General features: G+C 46.8%; 1 protein-coding gene across 2 annotated transcripts in view; it reads left to right on the top strand.

Annotated features, from left to right (window-relative positions):
* MGMT (O-6-methylguanine-DNA methyltransferase) overlaps positions 1–13,088 on the top strand; it is a 139,898-nt gene extending 126,810 nt beyond the window's left edge. For both annotated transcript variants that reach the window (XM_077182756.1, XM_054637339.2), the window contains exons 5-6: positions 5,225–5,364; positions 11,881–13,088. In XM_077182756.1, the coding sequence (XP_077038871.1) occupies positions 5,225–5,364; positions 11,881–12,024 (284 nt within the window). In that variant the 3' untranslated portion in view covers positions 12,025–13,088. The remainder of the gene's footprint in view (positions 1–5,224; positions 5,365–11,880) is intronic.
* Positions 13,089–24,566: the final 11,478 nt, after the last annotated feature.

Here is a 24,566-nt window from a genome sequence, read left to right as displayed (position 1 = left end):
ACTGCTGCTGAGAGCCTCACAAGGCACTGCCAGGGGTGCTGGGACACCCAGCAGGGGCTTGGCCAGGGCTCTGCAGCTCCTCCATCCGCAGCTCCCACACCCAAGCCCAGCCTGGCCAGGGCTGTCCTGGCCTTCCAAGTCTGAACCTTCAGCTGGGATGGAGCTGCTGATGCTGAAGGAGTCGTGGTTTGAATAAAGCCTTGTTTGGGTTTGGGGTTGGAAGTTTGGGGTTGGAAGTTTGGGGTTGGAAATGGGAGTTCCAAGGGCTGCTGCTGAGCTTCCAGCTGCTCATTTCCATCAGCTCTAAAATTCCACCTGCTCCTGCAGGTTGCAGTGAACTGCTCTCGAGGTATTGTGTAAAAAATGGGTCAGAATATCAGTTACTGCTGGAGCTAAACACCCCCTGACTTCCAGGGAGTTTAACTGCAGAAATGCTGCTGGATGAGCTCCAGGGAGAGTTCCTTGCTTCTAAGGATAGAATTTGGCCCCACAACCCCCTCAGAAACCTGAAGGGAGCTGTGTGTAAAATTGTGTTAAAGCAGGGACTGGGAACAGCTCCCATTAATTGGGTTTGAATGCAGCTCACACTCAGTGTGAGCCAGCCTGGACGTTCAAGGTGTTAAAAGGAAGCATTTTGGTCCATTTCTCACTGAAGTGGTGCAGACAGACAGCAAGTTTCTATATTATAGTTGCGTTTCTGTTTTATTATATCACATTTTACAAACATACATGCACAGGCAATCAAATCTTAATAGAAGTGCCTGATATTTGATGGAGTCACAGCCTGGTTTGGGCTGGAAAGGACCTCAGAGCTCACCCAGTGCCACCCCTGCCGTGGGCTGACACCTTCCACTGTCCCAGGGTGCTCCAAGCCGTGCCTGCCTTGCCTTGGACACTGCCAGGGATCCAGGGGCAGCCTCATAGAAAGATAAAAACATTTGAATTAAACAAATTATTAAATTATATCTTCACGTATCACTTGCTAGGTCAGTTTGTGCTAGGGTGACGGGTTTAACGTGGCTTTGGGAATAAGTCTCAAAATTGCTAAAAATCTGCTCTATTGCTTGGATTAATGGCTGACACCATTTGTTGTCAGGAAAAGTTCTGCAGTGTGACTGTGAGCCTGCTCTTCCCAGATCCAGGAGCCAGTTTGAGTTCTGTGGCTCAGGTGGGAGCTGCTGTTTTCCAAACAGATTTGGGTATTTTTCAACTGCTGTGCTTGAATGTTTTGGGTTTGTTGTTTTTTTGGGGTTTTTTTTTGCTAATAGTAATAACAGTGAGAACCAATGAGTGAAAAAAACCAAGGAGAAAAGTTGTCTGTGCAGTACCCCAGGCAGGCTGTGGAAAAGCTGCCGAGGAGGAGCAAGTGTTTATAACTGTCTTTGCATTTGCAAAACTCTGGGGGGAAAACAAACAAACAAAAAGAAAAGCAGGGGGAAAAAAAAAACCCCACAAAAATAAACCAACACGACAAACAAAAACTAACATTCCCAGCAATCAGGGTTGAGGGGAAGGAAAAACCAGTCTGTCTTTAATTCCTCTTAATCAAAGAGATTAAAAAAGGGTGGAACATCAGGCTGTGGGATACAGAGGGGACAGGAGGGGACTGGCACTGCTCCTTCTGCTCGTCCCTCATCCCTCCTGAATCCTGAGGGACTGAGCCCCTCACCAACCCCAAAATCCTTGTTGGAGATTAGATACAAACACATATGTATAGGTAAATAATATATAATAGATATTATTTAGTGGAAGGTGTCCCTTCCCATGGCAAGGGGATGGAATAAAGTGATTTTTAAGGTCCCTTCCAACCCAGACCATTCCATAATTCCATAATTATTAGTTAGAAGTGTATGATTTTCCTTCTTTGGACTAATTCCCACCTTCAGTTACACTGTCAAAAGTTATGATACAGCTGGTGTTCAAGTAAAATTGATTTTCTCTCCATTATCCCCATGGATTTCACATGTTTGTTTGGAGCATTAAGGCCCAGTGGGCTGGTAGGAGGGACCTCTGAGCATTTAGGCATTAACAACAGGTTCAGGGTAATTTATCTGGAAATATTCTTCCCTGTGAGGGTGGGGAGGGGATGGGATGGTGTTGAGTTTTATCTTCTTTGTTCTTCAGGGAGGTCCCAATCCTTCGGTTTCTTCCTCACACAGGATCACCACTAATGTCAAGCCTTCACTTCTTTTTCTTCTGCCAGGGTTGGGATTAAATGTGTATTTAATCCCAACCCTGGATTAATACCCTGGAGAGGGTATTTCTTGTTGGGACTCAGGTGTTTATTAGTGTCACAGTCTCACAAACCCTGAGTTCTGCAGCACTTCAACAAACTGAAAATGGAGCCCCATCTCTCTCTACAAGGCCTTTTAAGGATAAACTGTCCAATTAAGAAATGACACCTCAATTATTTTTACTTTAAACTTAATAACCAACCACCTGTGATCTGCAATGTGGACTTTTTTATCCAATTACACAAAACCACCCAAACCCATGGAGAAGAAGGTGAAGAAGAAGGTGAAGAAGAAGGATCGGCCTAAAACCTCCATTTTACCTTATCTATATTACTGTATTCTAAACCCTTCAGCTCTAAGTTTCCCAGCCTGTGATATCACACACTTCTACTCAAACTCCACACCCACAATCCCAGTTCTACCATTCCATTTTGGAAGCTTCTGCATGGCCTCAGGTCAATGCAGTGTTCCCTTGGGGGTCAGTGCCTGCCAGCTGAAAGTCCAAAATTCTTAGTTTCCAACAGGATGGGATTCCCAGAGCAGCTGGGGCTGCCCCTGGATCCCTGGCAGTGCCCAAGGCCAGGCTGGACACTGGGGTTTGGAGCACCTGGGGTGGTGCCAGGTGTCCCTGGTGGTCAGGGGCTCTCCTGGGCCCCTGGAGGGGTTTTTGCTGACCCCATGTGCAGGTGGGGGCACAGGAAGGACAAAACCTCGTGGTGCTCCTGTTGATCAGCCTCCCCAGGACAGGGAGTTCCCATGGAGCCAGAGAATTCCTGTGTGTTCATTCTTGTGGGGGGATTTCACAGCACTTTATAAGGACATTTAACAGCATAAAAACGCTGGCACACTGAAAATTGGGCAAAGCTCACCCACCTCATCTGGGCAGGTTGTGCTGACGGGCACTCACACCTGCAGACAGTTCAGGAACAGCATTTGGCACTGCCTCTTCGAGCTGCTTAAACTAATTAATTAAAATAATTAATTAATGCCTTTGCTCCCCGCAGGGTGAAACTGAGTTTTCAGATAACGTTTCCAAAATGATGTGCACGATTGCTAAATATTTCATCCTTGTGAACCCTCCACAAGTGTTTTATGTGGGAGCAGAGGCACGGATTGCCTCTGTGTCCCTGTGTGAGAGAGGAGGATGATCTGTGCCCCTGTGCCAGCCTGTCCTTGGGAATTTGGGCATCACTTGGGGCTCTGTGGCTGCCCCATCCTCCCCCAGCTGCTCCCTGTCCAGGTGCACTTTGCTCCGTTTTCTCCCTGATTCCAACAGGTTCCCAAAAGTTTCAGGTCCATCCCATCCCAACCTGCCAAAACTGAGAGTAAAAAAGGAATTTTCTGGTCATTTAAAAGATGCCATGGGGCGGTGACTCCCCAGGACCCCTGAGCAGGGAGGGTGAAGCTAATCCTGGCAGATGAAACAGGTTAAGAAAATGAGAAGGACCAGTTTGATTTGAAATAAACCTTTCTGAAGGAATCACAGTAAACAAAATCTGTTTGCCTAAGGAAACCCTGGTAGCAATCAGCCAGTAACACAACTGCTTGTGCTAATGAACCCAAAGCTGTTAATGTGGTTTCTTCAGTTAAATTGATTCATGAATTTTGAAGAGAACATTATCTAATGAATTTTCTTTGAATAGAAAGCAATTAAAAGGACAAATCAGTCTGATTAACCCCAAAGTCACCCTACTGCCACAAATGGTGTACAGTTTGAAATTATATCATAAAAAACTAGAGCAGATTTGCTATCTCTTTGCCCTCTACTAATCCATGTAAATTAATGAACAACAAAGTTAATTTCTTTGATGACCCTTTTCTCGTATCACCTGGATTATGCTGATGTTTAATTTGCTTAATGTTATAATAAAGACTAAACAGATTTTTTCAATGAAGTGATTATCATTCCCTTCAGTTAAGAAGTGATTTTTATTATTTAACACACACATAACGCCGTATGGGTTTCCTTTAAGAACAAAATCACATTTCTTTACCTTCCTACGGAAGGTAATCAATGTCTTCTTTGACAACTAAAGAAAGAAAATGTTTTTAATCAGTTTGTTTCCTTGCCAGAGCAGGAGGTTGAGGCCCTCAGCTGGGGGAAGGGGCCTCTTCTCCTTTTTTTCCCCTTTTTCAGTCACCAGCTCACTCCTCTCAGTAAGTTATCCAAGAGTTGGCTCTTCAGAGCTTTTCCAGGTGCCTTGGAGGAGCAAGAGGTGTTCAACCCAGCTCAAATTCAAACAGGACTATCCCTTTTCCTTCCTTGAAACCACCCTGGGCTGGGTGACACCCTGAGATGCCAAAGAAAGCCTCTCCTAATGCATTTGCTTATTCATTATTTCAGCAATTGGAACACTTAAAGCAATTTGCTGCTGAATTAAAATTAAAATAATGGCCGATACATTAGATATATTTTTCCCCCCCCCTGCATCATTAAGGATGTGCAGGACATTCAAGGTCACAGCCAGTCCTTACACTTGGCAGTGTGTGCAGTGCTGAGCAGTAGCTCGGGGCTCCCCACTATGAAATGCAGTCAGCCAGGATAATTCAGAGTTTGCTGGCTCTAGGGCGTCCCTGGCACGTCCCAGCTGAAGTTGGAAATTAGCTGGAGATGCCAGGCCTTTGTCAGAGAGGTACAGCCACTTATTCCTTCCCTTTTCATTTGGCTCTATGCTAATTTATACCCCGCCAATTTAATGGGAAAAGCCACATTGTACGAGCTAACAGGATAATTGTACTCGAAGCAAATTAAAAATATAGGGAAATCAAAGCCTTAAATCCTTTTTTTATAGTGATCAGCTACTCCAAGTGCTCTCTGCAATAATCATGTATTTAAATGTAGCCATACAGGGCACAAGAGCAGGACAGTGCACGGGGCTGCTCCAGTTTAAATTACAAACCTGCCATCGAGCCTGGCTTTGCGTTGGGGTTTTTGACTGTCCCATCCTAATTTCTCCAGTCCAGCAGTGCTCTCTCCCTGTTCCTTGCAGATTCCTTCACCAGGCAGGTGCTGTGGACCCTGCTGAACGATGTCAAGTTTGGGGAGGCCGTTTCCTACAAGCAGCTGGCGGATCTTGCTGGCAACAGCCGGGCAGCTCGAGCCGTGGGGGGAGCCATGAGGAGCAACCCGGTGAGTGCAGGGCACCTGCCAGCCCAGAGCTGCTGGGGGAGGCTGCGTTTGGAGGGCTCTGGGGGGTTACATTTATCTGCTCTGAGGGCACCTGCCAGCCCAGAGCTGCTGGGGGAGGCTGCATTTGGAGGGCTCTGAGGGGTTAAATTTGTCTGCTCTGAAAACGGGGCTGCCATGGGGAGTAAGGTCAGTAAGTGTTTGTAATCAGCCATAATGCACAGCCCAGGTTAGTGTGATTTATGCCCTGTCGTTTATGGGGTGGGGTTGGGACGAGGAACGCTCCTGTTGCTCACCAGCCTCTGCACAGTTTGTTGTTCTCAAACTTCTTTGTGTATTTTTAGGCTGGGGAAGTCTTTTATCTTCCACGTGGGCTTAAGTTGGCAGATTAAGAGTGGTTTTGGTTGTGTTAAAAACATCCACTCTGGCATAAGTACAATTCTGAAAACAAGGCCAGGAGCACCCTGGGACAATGGAAGGTGTCCCTGCCCCTGGCAGGGATGTAATGGGATGAGTTTCAGGTCCCTTCCAACCCCAGCCAGTCTGGGATTCTGGAGGTGAGTTGCCTGAATTTGAACCTGCTGGAGGCAGCAGCACTCCAGGTTAAGCCTGTGGATTTGGGGAAAAAATGTTCTTTTGCTAAGTGATCTGTGTCTGTTTTCCCTTTTCTTTGTCTGGGCTTAGCTTTTCAGGTGTATTTATGCCCCTGAGTCACCTGGGTGGGTGTGTGCAGCTGCTGTGGTGTTCAGTGGGTGCTGTATGGGTTGGGATCAGCCCCATCCTGGCTCGGAGGGTTTGGGGGCTCAGCTGGATGTGCCTGCACTGTTTGAGGAGCAGTTCAATCCCTAAACCCACAGAGCCAAACAACCCCAGAACAATCTGGGTTGGAAGGGACCTTAGAGCCCATCCCATTCCACAATTCCCCACAGGCAGCACCCAGACAGGGAGACCCACACAGTTCCATGTGGGGTTAAGCTTTGAGCCCACCCTGCTGTTTGCAGCATCCATCAGCTGTCCCTGTGAAGCAGCTCCTGTGAGCAGTGTTTTGTCAATAGCCCGCATTGTACTTGACAATACAAACTATTTTAATATGATGGAATGCTTTCCAATATAATCTGGTGTACATTAAGATAAGGCAATCCAATGCAAACCTACAGGAAACAGTTCTCAAAGAATAACAATCCAGTGTTGTGCAAAAGGAGATGTAATTGCCATCGCCTAGAAATGTACCCAGCTTTGCCCTCAGGCTGCAGTGGAGCAGCAGCATCCAAAGTAGCAGTAACAGCAGGTTGTGGTGTGAAAATTCCTGCTTTTTCCCCTGTGAGGAAGGATGAAAATAGTTCTGAAAATATACAGCAAAGCTCCTGCAATTTTTTTTTAAATGGGGTCCTAGTTATTATTGCCATTTCCCAGCCCATACCGTGGCTGCAGTGGTTTCCGTCCCCAGCAGAAAATTTTTAAGCTATGGTTATAGATAATAATGTATAGCTGTAGGGAAAAGAGCTGTATTAATATAATACCACCTCAATATTTCATCATAGAAAGCTGATGATTAAAAAAAAAAAAAAAAAATCAGTGCTGTAATGAGAGTCCTGCCCATCGCAAACCACAATTTTGCCACTGCTCATCTCCTGGAGGTAATCTGAAATTCCATCCATATTCCACATGCAAACACACACACACATCATCCTTTTGCACCTGAGTGTGAGCAACTGTTCACTGCCCCTGATATTTACCCCAGAAATGTCTCCTGGTCCTTCGCCTGTGAGCCATCATGTGCAGGCTGGCTGTGTGCAATACACACGGATTTTATGCATGAGGTGAGAGATAAAGATAAAATGTGGCACTGCAAAAAAAAACCCCTCACCTTTGTTATTTCTGTGTATAAAGCCGTCAACTCTGGCGAAAACAGATTTTCTGACCCAATTTGCAACTCCACCTTGCAGCCTCGTAGAAATCTGATTAAAGACAATACTGAGAGGACCAGTGTGAAAAAACATGAGAGGTCAGAGATTGCTCAAGACCTACCCAGGGTCTAAACCCTCATCCAAACCCCAAACCCATCCCTGGAAGTGCTCAAGGCTTGGATGGGGCTTGGAGCATCCTGGTGTGGCGGAGGATGGATTTGTGATAACCCTCATTTAATGAGGGTGGCAGTATCAGGCAAAAGGGCCCTTTGAAATAACCCTGAGCTGGGCATCACGTTGTCATCACATTTGTCCCTCAAACACTTGGATAAAATCACAAACTCACCTTCCCCCACCAGACACCAGCACATTTCTCCCTCCTGTGAGTCAAGGCTTGGTCTTCTCTTTGGGCAGAGCACATTCCACAGGTTTCCCCTTGCAGCTGGGATGCTCCACTTAATTCCTGGCCTGAGCTTCAGCTTCACGAGAAGGTGGAAGAGGTGCCAGCAGCAGCAGCTGCCTCAGTTCATGCCCAGGACAGGGTGGGGATGGCTCACCTTTGACAGGAGAGGCTTCCCAGAGTTTGCTGTGGTTCACACTGACTGCGAGGTCTGTGGTCCTCAAAGGGAACCCATAAAGTTCAATTAAAAATCTCATTAGACTGGTAGAGGAGGATCAAAAAGAAATCACAGACGCTCATGGGAAATGGAGAATGTTGGGCTGATTAGTCCAAGGCCATCCTAAATGAGTGTTCTGTGCCTGAAATAAGACATCTTCAGAGGTCTGATCACAGCACTCAGAGCTCTCTGCACTGGGTTTGTGCCCTCTCCAACCGTGCTGGTCCTTGGGCTCACCCCAACCAGGGGCACACCAATCTGTCCTAAATCAAGGATATTGCACCAATCCATCCTGAATCATGGATATAACATTGAGCTACATCACGGATACTCAACCAAAATGTTTGGAACACTGGGGGAGCAGTTGTGCATCTGTGAGAAAATTGTGGTGGGTGGATCTGAAACACCATGGACACATCAAAGTGCCTGTGTGTTCATCCACTGAACCAGGGAACGTCCTGAGCTGGAAGGGACCCAAGGATCATCCAGTGATTCCCATCAAGCCTCACACCTCCAAACCACATCTCACTGTCCCTCATTTTGCCCCAGCACACACTCCACAATTCCTTGTGACAGAAGGATATTTCCCAGCCCTGTTCCCAGAGCAGTCCGTGGGAAGCACAGGTGCTGCTGGCCCTGCACAGGCACCCCAAAATCCCACCTGGGCATCTCTGGCAGCCTTGGGGCTGTGCCCATTCCCTGGGGAGCCTGGACAGTGCCCAGCACCCTCTGGGGATGAACCTTTCCCTACTATTTTCATTCCCAATACCTTTGCTTCCTTGGGTCACATCACAGGATTTGTTTCTGCTGGGGAAGAGGTGGAGAAAAAGCAGGGGTTGGAACTGGATGATCTTCAAGGTCCCTGCCAGCCCGAGCCAGTCTGGGATTCTGTGACATGAGCAAACCACGAGTCTGTTTTTTGCTGAGTGTGTCTCAGTGTGATCCCATCTCAGCTGTTTCCATTTCGCCCTGGCTGAGCCAGGCACATCAGCAGCTCTCCAGCCACGCCATGGGACATTTCCCTCACCTCAAACTGAGCACTGGGAGCAGCCAGAGCACCGAAATTCCCTAAAAGCAGTTCACAGTGATCCATCCTGTGGGCAGGGAGCTTTCCCCCCACCTTTTTTCCCCAAACAAACGCATTCTGGAGGAGTTGGTTTATTCACAGATCGCCCAGGAGCGCTAATGACCGGCCCAGCCTTGTTCTGCCACTCACCCAGATGGCTGTTGATAAAGATTTAGCATCATGTTCCGAGTGTCAGGGCTGTCAGTAGTGCTGAACCATTTGACCAGAAGAAAAAACGCACAGGGAGCTATTGATTACAGCTTCTCAGTGTCACTTGTTCACCAGGATTTAGGTATTGATGAGGCTGCGAGTGAAAACAAGCTCTTTCCCTTGTGGGCCTCTACCCAGAAGAACAAAAGCGAAGTTGGAGAAAATATTCAGCTGGTGCCTGAATCAGAGGGACTCCGGCATCGATCCGAGGGCTCCTTCATATTATTTTTTTGTTGGAGACAAATCTCTGGGTTTGGAAGTTTTATAGCGTTTGAGGTAGGGGCTGCGTGCGTGATGGATTCGTGGAGGAGAGGAATTAGATTTCACAGCATGAAGATTTCAGCGGTGCTATAATATTATGAGTTGCTTGGTTATTGATAAAAATTACATTAAATGTAGCTGAGGCATTAAAGCTCCAGACTAGGGTAGTTCTCCCTCTAAAATGTCCTTAGGGCCCTAATAAATTTTAGCAGGTTTAATTATTTTAGTAGGCTGAACCTTGTCACCACAATTAAGCCAAACTGAAGCAATATTCAATATTTTTAAATTACAGCGCTGGTATGGTCTTTGTACCACTTCTGCATCCAGAGCTGTGGAGGGTGACGGATGGGCGCTTGTGTTGGGACAATCTCAGTGTGGAATTCTTTGTTTTGGCCATGGAAAAAGTGGCATTAATTTCATACCTCCTCTGTTTGCTGGGTGGTGACAGCTCAGCCCCACTTTGCTGTGCTGTGAGCAGGTCCTGCACCCACTCAGGGATCATCCAAGACCCCACAACTGAAAATAAAGTCCTTTTTTTTTCTCTTTCTCCACCAAGATTTATAGCCTTGCCACCAAACTCTGCTGCTTTACTGTGTGTATTTTTAAAGAATTGCAAATGAACCTCAGAGATGTTTTACAGTGTATTATTATGGCTTTGTCACTCAAGCCAAGCCTCCTGCAGTAACTGCGGGAAGTGTAAAAAAGCAGAGAAACCCCAAACCAGAAAAACACTTGCAAAAAAAAAAAAAAAAACCCCAAATTTCTTTGAAGAAGTCATAAACCTACAGTGGGATGGCTTGGCATGGAGCAAAGCTTTTATTGGTACTCACTGGAGCTGTCACAGATGGATTCATCACTTGTGGCATTGCCACCTCCAAATAAAGCAGATACTGGAAGCAGTTTTTTATTTCAACCCTGATCAACAATTAGCACCTGTGTGTACTCTCATGTGGGCTGAGATTAAGATTTTAGATTTCAGGCACTGAAATTAGTTGAGTAAACTGAAAGAACACCCCCCAAAAAAGCCCTTCTCAATTTATGGTCTGGCCAGTAGCTGTTCAGCTAGTTTGGGGTTTGTGTATCCCAGGCTCAAATACACCACAGGGCTTGAACTGTGTGGTTAAATGGGATTAAAATAAGTGAGGGTAAAGTGTGCAATTTTTCTGTGTGTCTACACAGAAATAAATTACAATTTTTGACTTGAGATCCCCAGATTTGTGGGAACTGCCCTTTTGGGTGAGTGATGTTGTCCCAGCCCCACTGTTGCAATGCCATTACTATGCAGTCACCAAAACACTCCCGTGATTAGAGATGATGTATGGCAGTTTTTATGGTGTGTACTTCAGCTATGATAATCACCTGTAATAAAAAATAAAAAAAAAAAAAATTAAAAAAACCCCCACGTTTATGTTCTCCTCTGCATTATCAGTCCATTATGTAACTTCTGGCATTGATTTTGCAGAATCTGTGTCTTGTGGTTATAAATGATAGGGAGTAGAAGGCAGAGAGGAGGAAAAAAAAAAAGAGTTCTTAAAATCGGTTAGGTCGGAATCAAACTTCTCCTGTTGGAGGTTTTAAAAATTCACAGCCCATTTTGGATTGACTGGCTGCTAAATAATAAATAATGCCTTGGTCTTCCAGAGCATTTCTCCAGGGTGCACATGGAGGTGCTGCAGCAGGAAGAGGATCTGCTGGGGAGCTCAGGCACTGGATCCCCTCTCAATAATCTATTTTTTCCCAGAAATCTCCTAGTCCTGGGATGATCATGGCATCCCAGAATGGGTTGAGTGGGAATGGACCTTAAAATTCATCCCATTCCCACCCTGCCCTGGCAGGGACAGCTCCCACTGTCCCAGGTGCTCCCAGCCCCAGTGTCCAGCCTGGCCTTGGGCACTGCCAGGGATGCAGGGGCAGCCCCAGCTGCTCTGGGCACCTGTGCCAGGGCTGCCCACCCTGCCAGGGAACAATTTAAAGAGTTCTTCAAGTGCATTTTGGGTCTCTGAGGCTTCGTTCCCCACCCTGGGCACGGAGGGCTCAGCTGGCGCAGGGCAGCAGGACCTGGTGCTGCAGGGAACATTTTATATATGGGATTTAATATCTCAGGTTTATCCTTTTAAAGACTTTACATCATTTTTATGTATTAAAATTCCTGTCCATGGCTGTTATTTCCTGAGAACTGGGGTGATGGGACATCTTCAGGGATGGTGATGGGCTCTGTTTGTGCTCTGACGTGGGAGCTCCACGTCCCTGCCAGCCCAGTGCCTCACAGCTGCTGGCTTCTACAGTGCTGGATTTCCAGACTCATGGAATCACAGCATCATTCAGGCTGGAGGACACCAAGGCCACGGAGCCCAGCCTGTGTCAGATCCCCACCAGGGCACTGAGGGACACCTCCCGTTGTTCCTGTCTCCCCTCGGCCTCACCCTTTGCTCCTCCTGGGTTTTGGGGTGTTCTGCAGATCCCCATCATCATCCCGTGCCACAGGGTGATCCGCAGCAGCGGGGACAGCGGGAACTACGGCGGGGGACAGCTGATGAAGGAGTGGCTGCTGTCCCACGAGAAGCTGCAGAAGGAGAAGCTGGCACGGGGAGGGGGCTGCTAACCAGCCCCGGCGCACACCCGCGGCTCCTCGCCTTGCAACGAGCTCTCTCTCTCAGAGCACCCTGCAGAATTCAGGAAAATGGTAAATATTTGAGTGACACATAAATATAATGCAACATCCAAAGTGAAATGTGTGGTGGCACCACTATATTAAAAAAGCGGGATGCGTCCTGGGGGAGGCAGCTCGGCTGCCCTTTCTTGTTTTTGCATTTTACAGCAGAATGACTACAGCGATCCAGGCCTGTTGTGCATGGATTTTGTTCCCATCTCCAGCCCTGTTTTGTTCTATTTTTAATGTCCATTAAAGCAGGGATAAGGGAGTGGGAGGGACGTGGCAAATGTGAGGTGGAAGCTTCCCCCTGAGGAGGCGCCTGGCTCGCGGCGAGTGGCCCAGCCTGGCACGCTGGGCTCTGCCCGCCCCTGCCCAGCTCCCCCTCCCCACTTTGGGGCTTAAAATGGTTTTTCACCTGAGCAGGAGTTAAAGGAGCACAGTGAGATCTGTGCAAAGGCAGGCAGCTGTTGAATTCTTTACTCCTGCTTTTTCTTTTTGCATGGGGAGATGGGAATATATATATATATTTTTTTTTTTTTTTTGTGTAGAGCAGGGGAAGAGATGATCCTGACAAATTTCATATTTTGGATAAGCAGTTTGATTAGCCAAATTTGGCAAAATACTGGAAAGCTCATCGTAGTTGCTTCTTTATCAGTAGCACATTCCTTTATCATTTGAGTTTTCCTTCAGATTTCCATGTTTCTCTGTTTTCCAAAGCTTTATTTCCCGTAGCCTCTCCGTTGGAAGGATTCGAGAGACATTAAAATTAAATTTTGAGGTGGTTTTAGCAGGGTTCTCTGTGAGTACGAGCCACCAGAAGCTGAAATTTCCAGTATGGGAATCGTAAATTGTAACATGGAAATACTGATTTTTTTATGTGTTTTATCATATTTTCATGGATGTCTCTTTAGAAAGGCCATTGCTGCCCCCCAAAAATTATTGTGTGGCAGTGCGTTAGTTAATCCAGGGTTATTGATACCTCAGAATTACTTCAATAAAAAAACTGCTTTGCATGTGCAAGTGTCTTTGGGTCTGTTTATAAATAAAACACAGGGTGTGATATATGGGGAAAATAAACTATACCCCACTGTACAATATAAAGCTGTATTTTTATCAAGGGTTTCTCGTGGCGATATAAAGCACAGAAGCAAAGCTCAAGTGGTTTGTACGTGTCACCAGAACCCCGAGATAAAAATACGGCCTTATAATATGTACAGTTTGGGTGTATTTTATTATTTTTTTTATATCTCTAATACATGCTGCCACCAAAAGCAGGCAGCAGCAAATGTCAACTTTAACCTTTCCCACATTTGCATCCCTCAATGTTTGAGGTTTTTTTCAGATATTTGGGCTTTTTCAGGGATGTGACTTTGTTTTTGTGGGGACGGGGATGGGGAGTGCTGGGATTGGGGCAGGTGATGCCTTTCCCAGGGAAACAGCCAATTTTGGGAATGAAATCCTGTTCTGGGTCAGGGATTCAGGTGGGCAGGGACAGGCAGGGATGGGGCAAGGAGGGGATGGGCAGGGACAGGCATGGGACAGAGCGGGACAGGGCAGGGACAAGAAGGGACAGAAAAAGGGACAGGGTCAGTCAGAGAGGGACAGGACAGGTCAAGTGGACAGGGTGGGCAGGGACAGCCAGGGATGGACAGGGAGACAGGGATGGGGAAAAGATGGGATAGAAAAGCTGGGGATGGGCAGGAACAGGCTCACGGGGACAGGACAGGGACAAGAAGGGATGGACAGGGAAAGGGACTTGGACAGGGTCAGTCAGGGATGGAGAGGAACAGGTGGAGGTGGACAGGGATAGGGACAGTCAGGAACAGGGACAAGGACAGGGACAGGGACACGGAGATGGGGACGGACAGGGACAAGGACAGGGACAGGAACAGTCAGGAACAGGGCTAAGGACAGGGACAATCAGGGACAGGGACAGGGTTAGGGACAGTCAGGGACAGGGCTAAGGACAGGGACAGGAACAGGGACAGGGACAGGGACATTTGGGGACAGGAACAGGGACAGGGACAGGGACATTTGGGGACAGGAGCAGGGACAGGGACATTTGGGGACAGGGACAGGGACATTTGGGGACAGGGACATTTGGGGACGGGGACAGGGAGGGATGGATAAGGGGACAGGGTCAGGGACAGGGACATTTGGGGACAGGGACATTTGGGGACGGGGACAGGGACAGGCGGTTGCAGTTCGGGCGCTGCCCGACAGAGGGCGCGCGGCGCAGGGCTGGGGGCGCGGCGGGGCCGGGTCCCCCCGGGTTCGGGGGTTCTGGGGGGCTTTGAACAGAAACAAAACGCTGGGCACCCCAAAATGCACCCGGCTTTAGTGAAATACATGTATTTGTGTGTGGCCATATACATAAATATGCATACATACATACATACATACATCTATACATACATATAAAAGACATATTAGAGCGATAGACAAATTTTTAATATATATATATATATATATATAAATATTTTGTATATAAACAAAGTAGTAATAAAATAAAATAATGCAGCACCAAGGAGGTGCAGGGATTTGGGGTTGGGTTGGGTTTGGGTCACTCTCTGCCCCCACAGATGCCCAGGGTGCCCATCCCATTGGTGAGGATGAGGATGGTGGCTGGAGCTGATGAAAGCACCCCACACCCCCTATATGTGACAAGCCAGCCCCTGCCCCCTGGCAGGCACCAGCCTTGTGCTTTTTTCCTGGGAATTGGCTTTCCCTGCCCTGCCAGTGCCCCCATCCAGCCTGGCCACGCTCTTGGCACATCCTGGCCTGCAGCATCCCAGACCAGCACACTGCTCCAGCCCCTTCCCAGGGCCAGGGATAATGAAAGAGTCAAACATAATATTTGTTTTGGCAGAATTACATTGAGAATGAAATAGATGCCCTTGACCAGGGAAGAAACTGAATTTTGCAGCAGGTTCTTATTTTTTTTCCCCTTACAAACAAGCTCTGCAGCCAGTCCAAGGCAAGTGGGAATATTTTTGAAGGACTCTCTTGTATTTCCTGCATCGGATTTGCAGCAGAACTGCAGCCACACTGGTTGTACTGTTCGATGAAAAATGTAGATTCCACCCCATGTATCAATCCCAAATGGAAAAGGGCCCCAGGCCTCAGGATTGTTACAGATCACTTCCATGCACGCCGGGTTTGCGGCGTAATGAGCTCAGACTGGAGGCATCTCAAACAGAAAAACGATTCATTGGCGTGGTGGGGACCTTTCTCGAGATGTGCCCAAATTTCCTGGCCTTTGGAATTAGAGGAATTAGTCATCTGATTGGGGCGAGCAAGTTCTGGCCCTTCAGAGTTTCTATTTCATTTTTTTTTAAGCAGTTCTCAAGCATTGGGAACTTTTTTGAAGTGATATTGATATTTTCTTTATCAGTGGCATTGCTGATGTTGGTAGGACACTTTCCAAATCCCATTAAGTTAGAAATGAGTGGTGATTTTAAACTATTGTTTCTTTTAACATCTATTACTATTATTATTTTTATCCTTATCATTATTACTATTATGATTTTTAAGATCCTTTTCACCCCAAACCATTCTATGCCACTATGATTATTTCTTCTGGAAAAATCACAGATTGCCACTTTTAATCATTTTTCCCCCTACTTTAAATTTAGATTATCTATAAATATTGTGTTGCACCCAGCTCCAAGAGACTTGCTATTAACATGGTTATTTATTAGGAAAGGTGGTGTTGCAAAGCTGCTTCCTTAAAGAAAATGCAAAAATGATTAAACCTTTAGAAAATTCCTTAAAAACTTACAGCGCGGTATCCCAAGGGGAATCCTGGAAGATTTAGGGACTATTTCAAGAATAATTTCCCGATAAGAACCTTCCAGGAACGCAAAACCCCTTGAAGAATTGCATTTACAGGTTTAATTGTGCTCCTTTTTATACCCTCGGAGAAGGGGAGCCGTGCCCTGCGCTCCTCGGGAAAAACAAAGGGAAAAAGGGAAATTTTCCCTCTTTGGGCTGTGCAGCTTGGCCAAGGCCCTGCCCGGGTTCCCAACAGCGCCTGTGGGGTGTGAGAAACACAAACACACACGGACAGCAGGGACATTGCTCCCACTGCCCCCATTTTCTGCTTTATTCCTCCTTTTTATATTCTTTTTCGCTTTTTTTTTTAGCCTTTTTTAAACTTTTTTTTTCCTCTTTACTCTTTTTTTTTCTCTTTTTACTTTTCTTTTTTCTCTTTTTTTCTCTTCCCTTTTTTCTTTTCTTTTTTTTTCTTTCTTCTTTTTTCTTTTTTCTTCTTTTTTCTTTTTTCTTTTTTCTTCTTTCTTTTTTCTTTTTTCTCTTTTTCTTTTTCCTCTCTTCTTTTTTCTTTTTTCTTTCTTTTCCTTTTTCCTTTTTCCTCTTATCTTTTTCCTTTTTTCTCTTTCTTTTTACTTTTTTTCTCTTTTCTCTTTTTACCTTTCTCTCCTTAGTTTTTTTCTCTTTTTTATTTTCTTCTCTTTTTTTCCCATTTTTCTTTTTTTTCTCTTTTTCTTCTCTTTTTCTCTATTTTTTCTTATTTTCTTCTCTTCTATATTTTTTCTCTTTTTTTGCAATTTTTTTCCTTTTTTCTCTTTTTTCTTCCCTTTTTTCCTATTTTTTTCTCTTTTTCCTTTTCTCTCTTTACTTTTTACTTTATTTTTCTCTATTTTTTTTATTTTCTTTTTATTTTTTTCTCTTTTTTTGCAATTTTTTTCCTTTTTTTCTCTTTTTCTTCCCTTTTTTCCTATTTTTTTCTCTTTTTCCTTTTCTCTCTTTACTTTTTACTTTATTTTTCTCTATTTTTTCTTATTTTCTTCTCTTTATTTTTTTCTCTTTTTTTGCAATTTTTTTCCTTTTTTTCTCTTTTTTCTTCCCTTTTTTCCTATTTTTTCTCTTTTTCCTTTTCTCTCTTTACTTTTTCTCTCTTTTTTTCCTTTCTTCTCCTTTTCCCTATTTTTTCCCTTTTATTCTCATTTTTCCCTTCTTTTTTCCTTTTTTCCCAATCCTCTCTTTTTCCCCCCACAACCCGTGTCCTCACCAAACCTTTTCTCCCTCCCTGCCCTCAAACCTCACCTCTCCACGTGCTTTGCTTCTTCCCACCCCCATTTTTCTCACGTCAATCATTTTTACCCAGCCACGAATCCCCTCCCTTGCCCACTCTTCCCAACCCTTTTCCTCTCCCCGTTACCCCCGGGGGGATGCAGGACGAGCATCCTTGGCCCCATCGCTGCGGGCTGGAGGCCGGGGGAGGGCAGCCCCCACGTTTTGCTGCTTCCCCGGCGGGGCGATGCGGAGCTGGGGATCCAGGCCGCTCCCCAGCCCCATGCGGAGCATCCCGGCCGTGTCTGCGGGGCTTTGGGGCCGGAGGCGGTGCCCAGCCCGGCCGGAGCCGGGGCTCTGCGCTCCATCACTCGCGGCCGGGATGCAGGAGCTGGGCCGGGAGGTGCGAACTGACGGGAGCGGGATGCTGGCAGCGCCTCGGGCTGATGAAAGGACATTGTTAAGGAGCCCTTGACGTTTCTCATTAATGGGGCCGGCGTGGGCGGGTGAGGTTTTTGAGCTGAAAAAAGCCAGAAGAGGGGGAAAAAAAAAAAAAAAAATTCCACCTGGGCAGTAATGAAGATCGATGCCGTGCACGGAGTTATCAATTTTTAAAACCTCTTTAAGTGCCTTATTTAGTTATTTTAAACAGGGCTTTTTATTTGTCGTGTGAGTTTTCCTGGAGGAGATGGGAGCATGGGGAACTCCTCTCCCTGATCAATCATCCGACCTGCAGGAACGGGGATGCTGCTCCCTGCCTGAGGGTGCTGCGAGGTGCCAGGGCTGCCCATCCAGTGCTGGGGGTGCCCTTTGGGGTGCAATTGCTTTTCTTTCTGCTGAAGTTCTGGCTGCAGATGGCAGCAGGGCAGATGGAACAGGAGCTCCTGCTCGTGGGAGGAGCGGGGAGGAAGATGAGGGTCCAGTCCGGGATGGGGCTCAACCCAACTTAGGCACCAGCCGAGGTCAGAGTGGCTGGGGGAGGTTGTGTTTAATTAAAGTAGCCCTCAGCATGACCCCGAGTGCAGAGCTGCTGGGAGCTGATGAGGGAAACAGCTGCAGCCCTTTTATCTGAGGACAGCCCCGCTCGATGATGTAATTTTCATTTCCGATGGGCGCCGGGATGACCTAATTCCACACGGAATCTTGTCTCTCCCTTCAAAGTAGGGCACTTCAGCCGATCTGGAATTCGGCTCTGCTCACATCCAAGGCTGGAGCACCACGGCAGGAGCGGGAACCCCAAGGGGGTTTGGATCCAGATTTGAGTTAAAGCCTTAAAACTCTGGCGAGCAAAAGGAAAACCCATTGTATTTCCATTGGTGCAGCTTGGGGGGCTTTGGAAAATTGTTTTTGTTGATTGCCCAGAGCAGCTGGGGCTCCCCTGGATCCCTGGCAGTGCCCAAGGCCAGGCTGGACACTGGGGCTGGAGCACCTGGGACAGTGGGAGGTGTCCCTGCCAGGGCAGGGCTGGCACTGGGTGGGCTCTGAGGACCCTCCCAACCCAAACCATTCTATGATTCTGTGATTCTACAACTTTCTTCTCATGGCTGAGCCTTTCCAGGAGGTTCAGTGTTGATTATGACCTGTGATTTTTAGAAGCATAAACCTGGTCCTCATTTCTGCTTTCATGAATCAAACACATTTTATGTGCTTTTGATACCAATCAAAATTGATTTCAATCAGCATGGTAAGTGCAGGTTGAATTTTGGGGGGCAGTGGGCAGACAGCAGCCGTTCAGTAGTTAAATGACAAAATAACAGGTGGGAGGAAATTATTTCTTCATAGTGCCCAGAAAAAAATTCCCTTTGTCCTGTCTGAACAAAACTCTCATGAGCAAAAGTTCATCACAAAACCATTTTAATTTTTACTTGGAGAAAACTTTCCCATGAGGGACCCAGGCTGGCGCAGGTGGCCTGGAGTTGTGTGGGCAGAGCCCTCAGGAGGTTCAGGGCTGGGCAGGAATTAATGGAGCACTGCAGCGTGAGCTGCTGCACCAAAGCATCATTTACAGACACAGCCAACACCACGTGGTGACAAACTCGGTGTTCCCCAGCTGGAATGTGGATGATGCCCCAGTAATCAGCTGGGATGGCTGGAGAGCAGCTCCTGTGCCCCCTCTGGCTCCTGGTGCCCCCTGCCCCGAGGAGGAGGAGGAGGAGGAGGAGGAGGAGGAGCAGAGGGAGGTGACCCCAGGGCTGTAATTCACAGGGAGCCAGCAGAGCTCATGTCCAGCCTCACCCTGGGCAGCCAGGGACACCAGCACAGGCACCTGGTGCTGCCAAAGGGCCCAGCAGGGTCAGGGCTGTGCAGAGGACACACAGAAAATGCCGTTTATTTTATCTAGAACCTGCAGAAGTTTGGCCTTAACGCAGCCCCTTGGGTTGAGCCATCGTGACTTTCACTGTTTTTGAAAGGCTTTCTGAAATGTAGCCTTCTTCACATAAATAAACTTTAAAACATGTAATACAGAGTGTCTGTAGGTACAATAATATATAATGTATAAATTAATTTGGAGGGAGTGTGGTGGGGACCCCTCTTTGCCCAAACATCCAACCAAGGCTGGATTTCCACCACTGGAAGGATTTGTTTGGGCTGGGTTTTTCCAAACCTTTTTCCAAACATTGCCATCCTAAGCACCCACTCAGTGGATCAGAAGATTGGCCACCACTGGTGCATGGAGATCCAGCCTCCTCAGGAGCTCCATGCCTGCAGTGTGGAGCAGCAGCAGGAGAAGTGGGTTAGGAGAGAGCCTCTCAATCTCTGCCTATCCAAACCTCCTATTTTTGTTAGGACATACAATTCTTGATCTCAGGGCTGTTGTGCTTTCACTTTCTGTGTAAAAAGTGAGGAGAATGAACCACAAACATTCCCAGTGGCTGTGACAGATGGGTAGCAGAAGGGATGGGATTTCATCACAAAATAGTGGGGAAATAGAAAACTATCCTGGTTTTTATCTATGAAATAGATATGATAGATAGATAGATAGATAGATAGATAGATAGATAGATAGATAGATAGATCTGTGTCTGTATCATCCACACAGATATGAGGTGAGTGCCCACTCTCATGTCCCAGGCTGAAAAACCCCAAACAGAGAATTAACTCTGCGGAAAGTTCTATTTAAGTGGGGCCAAAATCAACCTGGAAAATAATAGCAAAAAACTGAGAGGAAACTGATTTATTGGCCAAGGAAGTCTGCATTTTGCAGCCTTTAAACTGCATGTTGCAGCAGATTGTTGTGCAAACACAGTGGAGTGCAGAAGAGGATGGGACAGGAACGAGGTTTGGGCCTCCGAGTGTCTCAGCTTGGAGATCACATCTGTCTGCACAGGAATATCAGGCTGGAAACTCCAGGCATGTCTGCTCACTCCCACAGCTGTTTACAGCCTGTTTATCCTCTAAAATGAGCAGCCTAAGCCCAGCCTGAGTTGCTGGAGAAGGGGCTGCTTTGAGGAGGAGCAGGCTGTTAATTGAGCAGCTCCCCGTGCCCGGCTCGGCAATCAGTCTTCCCTTCCGTCGCTCCCGATGACCAGCAGCCTGCCTCCAACCTTCTGGCTGTCAGGAAAATTGTGACAAGGCAAATGTCAGATCATGTGGAGCCTTCTGAATGTTTTTGACCCCTTCAATCTGTTTTCCAGCCTGGGTATGGCAAAGAAGCTGTGTTGGACTAATTGGTTGTCTCTCTTCTCCAGGCAGCGGATAAAGTCCAGGTACATAATCTGATTCTTTTGGATGAGCAGCATCCTGTCTTTCACAGCTTTATGTCATGTCAGCCACTGCGGGATTGCTCTGGAAAAGTCCTTTTTTGCCAAAGCTGGAGCAGAAGATGTAGAGATCCTACAGCCTCTCATCTGCCGGGGTTGAGCAGCGCCCAGCAGAGGCTGCAGCCTCTCTCTGACTGTTACCAAAAAAAATCTGATTCATCTTCACTGAAATACAAAATATTGCAGCTGCCAGGAGGAAGTGATAGCTTGGAAATGCTGCACTTCCATTTTTTTGTTTGTTTTAACCAATACTCTGTGCTTTCAGGTAGAATATTCTGTGTTTGAAATGACCTACATAACCATTGAGCTTGATTTCACTAAGCTGCCCTGCTTTCTGCTCAGTAACCTTCATCCTGGACAGTGTTTTTAGGGCTTTTGAATTGTTTCTTGCTAGTAGCAGTAAAACAATAAGAGAATATCAGGCTGAATTTGGTGATCTGGGGAGGACCAAAAATACAGAGCTAAGAGGGAGCAGCGTTGGGTAAAACTGGCTGGAAACTTCAGAGTCAAATTGTCCCCAGACATCAGAAAATGGTGTGTTGTAGTTAACAAAATGATAGAATCATGGAATTGTTTGGGTTGGAAGGGACCCTGTAGCCCATTTGGTTCCAGCCTCTGTGCAGGGACACCTCCCACTGTCCCAGGGGCTCCCAGCCCCAGTGTCCAGCCTGGCCTTGGGCACTGCCAGGGATCCAGGGGCAGCCCCAGCTGCTTTGAGCACCTGTGCCAGGGCTGCCCACCCTCCCAGCCAGGAATTCCTTCCCAAAATCCCATCTGACCCTACAGTTCATGGTATCTAACCTAAACCTCCTCTCAGTTTAAAGCCATTCCCCATTTTCCTCCATCTTTCTTGTAGCTCCCTTTAGATCCTGGAAGGCTGCAATTAGGTCACCCCAAAGCCTTTTAAGGAGGGGAAAGTAAATCTGCATTTCCCTTTTACCTGAGAGCACCCCCAAAACTCCTCCAGCCCTCCTGCACAAGCACAGCAGAACTTTTCAGAGCACACAGCCCCAACTACCCCAACGCCACCTTTTTGTTGGAGCATTAAAATTCAAGGCCTAAACACACAGTTGGCAATTGGAGCTCAGAACATGCACGTTGCAAATGTGGATATATCTCGCCGAGTACACAGCCCATAAAATATGTAGTCTAAGATCACTCATTTATTTAAAGATGCTTTTTACCTCAGATGGAAAATGACACAAATCTAAATATTACAATGCCGAGTAATGTGTAACTGTCTGTGTGTTATAGCCTTAACACCACACTTTTGATGCAGAAGAGATATAGCAGCTGCACTTTAATTTCAAGCAAATTGATCCCAGATGTAAATGTTGTTTTGTTGCATGGAAGATAGTGCACAGGTAAAGCAAATATCATTGGTTTATAGTCCAACAGAGTGTTGCAACAGGATCCAGGCTCCCCTGCCCGGGCACACATAAAAGTCAGGAGGCTGTGGAGGAGACACTGGAAAGACACAGCTTTGCTTTCTACCCTTTAAAATCCAACCACCTGTGATCTAAGGAGCTGTTTTGAAGCCAGGAAAGCGTCGTGGTTTGTCAATTGTCCTGCAGGCAAAAATCTAAATTTGGCTTGTTTTCCATCTCTTTCGCTGCTTGTTTTGTAGAGGAGGTTTTCTCCTGACGTATTTGTGTTTGGCATGAAAGAATAAGAAAAACCCCTGGATTTACTGACTCAGGAAACCTCTCCTTTAAAGGAAAAATAATAGTGGTAATTGAGCTTCACTTTGCCTGGAGATACCCCAACGTCTGTGGCACCGTGGGCAATGTATAAACAGCAAAATCATTTCTTTATTGTCTCCTGCCTATGGAGGCTGGCAAAGCCCAAATATCTGGCTGTCACAGCTCTGCTTTTGAACAACAGACCTTCTTTTTTTTTTTCTAAAGGAGAGCATCCTGCTTATGCAAGGAGGAGAAATCTGCATTTGGAGAGACAACTTAGAGGGTGCCAGGACACAGGGTGGGAAGGCCATGGCACAGGGTGCCCAGAGCAGCTGGGCTGCCCCATCCAGGATTTTATGTTTCTTTCCATTTCTGGTGCTTTCACAAAGGCTAGAATTTAGTAAAATTGTGGGAATACTGTGTTTGTATCCCTATAAATCCTTCTAAACTGATGTTAAGTGATTGAAGTTAAACTTTAGTGAGTTGCTGCTTGCCAGCCATGCTGATTTAACTCCATTTCCTCCTGAATCACTGGAGACACAGCAGTGCCCAAAGTGTGCAGTGGATGTGTGGCCTTTCAAACACCACAACATCTGGATAAATGTGTACAGAACATACACAAAGGTGGTGCTGAGGGACAGGTACTTCTGCACAGTATTTTTTTCCCCTTACAGTGCCAGCAATTGACTGAGCCTGTCACAGAGGCGTATAAGACGTGTACAACCTCATTGCAGCAACTCCTGCAAGTATTTAACAGTAAGACATATTGACCATATTCAGAAGTCCTTACTCAGACAAAACCCAGGGGTCAGTGTGAGTCTCGATTAATCAATTTATTCAGGAACAGCTCACTCTTTCGGGGAGGTTTTGAAGCACATCCCTTTGCCAGAATAAAAAAAAAATCAGGATTAAAATCTGGCCAGGACAGGGGAAGACACAGGGAGTGTTCCCCCACCCAAGCTGTTCTTGGCTGGGATTGCAGGTGTTGCAAGGGAGGAAATGTGGATTTTGTGGTGGCAGTGGGTGGCAGGAGGAGGCTGGGATGTGAGGGGAGGTGGCAGTGAGCACTCAGCCTGACAGAGCTGCTGTATAATAGCAGGGCACTCACCTCAAATCACAGGTTGTGAAAACTGACATTTCCATTCAAATTACTCCAATAGCCAACTGCTCCCCGGTGCAACTCCTTCTGTAAGTGACACGGTGACAGTGATCCAGGAATTTAACTTGCTGTTGTCTCGTTCCAAGTGGAATTATGAAGTTGGTGACATGCATTAGGAGGATGGCTCCTGGTGGCAGCCGGTGCCATTAATCACAGGGCGAGGCAGAGCCCGGGCGGTGGTGTCAGCTCAGGGTGCCTGTCCCTGCTGGGAGCTGCCTCTCCCTGCCCCTCATCTCCTCCTCTCCTGACGTCTGAGCCAGCAGCTCCCGCTCCACTGAAGTTTTCCTGGCACCTCCTGCTTCCTTGTGGGTTTTTTTTTTTAAGTCTCTCTCTTTAATTATGATGGGCAGATCATCTGTTCTTGACACATGAGTAGCTGATGGCCACATTGCTGTGCTCTCTCCTCTCCTCAGGGATGCCTCTTGGATTCTTTTTCTCTTTTCCTCAACTTGGCTTTCATTGCAAGCTGCCTTTTAAATTTCTGTCTAACCTTTTAAGCAGGAAGCCTTTTCTGTTGATAAAATAAGCCGGCAGATTCTGTGATTTGAGGTGTTTGCCACACACAGCCTGAAACTGTGGACAGGTTCTGCCCAACTTTACTTTTGTGTCACATCATCACAAAACCCTTTCTGTTCTTTGTGCTCTGCCCAGCTATCACCAAACTGGTTTTGGCTCCATCCTTTGGTGCTAGAGCCAAAGTATTTGGCAATGGATTGCCTGTCTGTGCCTTAAGTATTCTTAATCTTCCTAAACCGCTGCCACTGATGAGCAGGGGAGCAGAATTTGAGGTGGATTCTCTGCACCCCTTGGTTGCACCACTCACAAGAGGACCCCAGGGCCCATCCAGCCCCACAG

Source organism: Agelaius phoeniceus, chromosome 9, assembly GCF_051311805.1.
Source record: "Agelaius phoeniceus isolate bAgePho1 chromosome 9, bAgePho1.hap1, whole genome shotgun sequence".
NCBI lineage: Eukaryota > Metazoa > Chordata > Aves > Passeriformes > Icteridae > Agelaius > Agelaius phoeniceus.
Note: the sequence above shows the minus strand (reverse complement) of the source record. Positions and strands in the feature narration are given on the sequence as shown.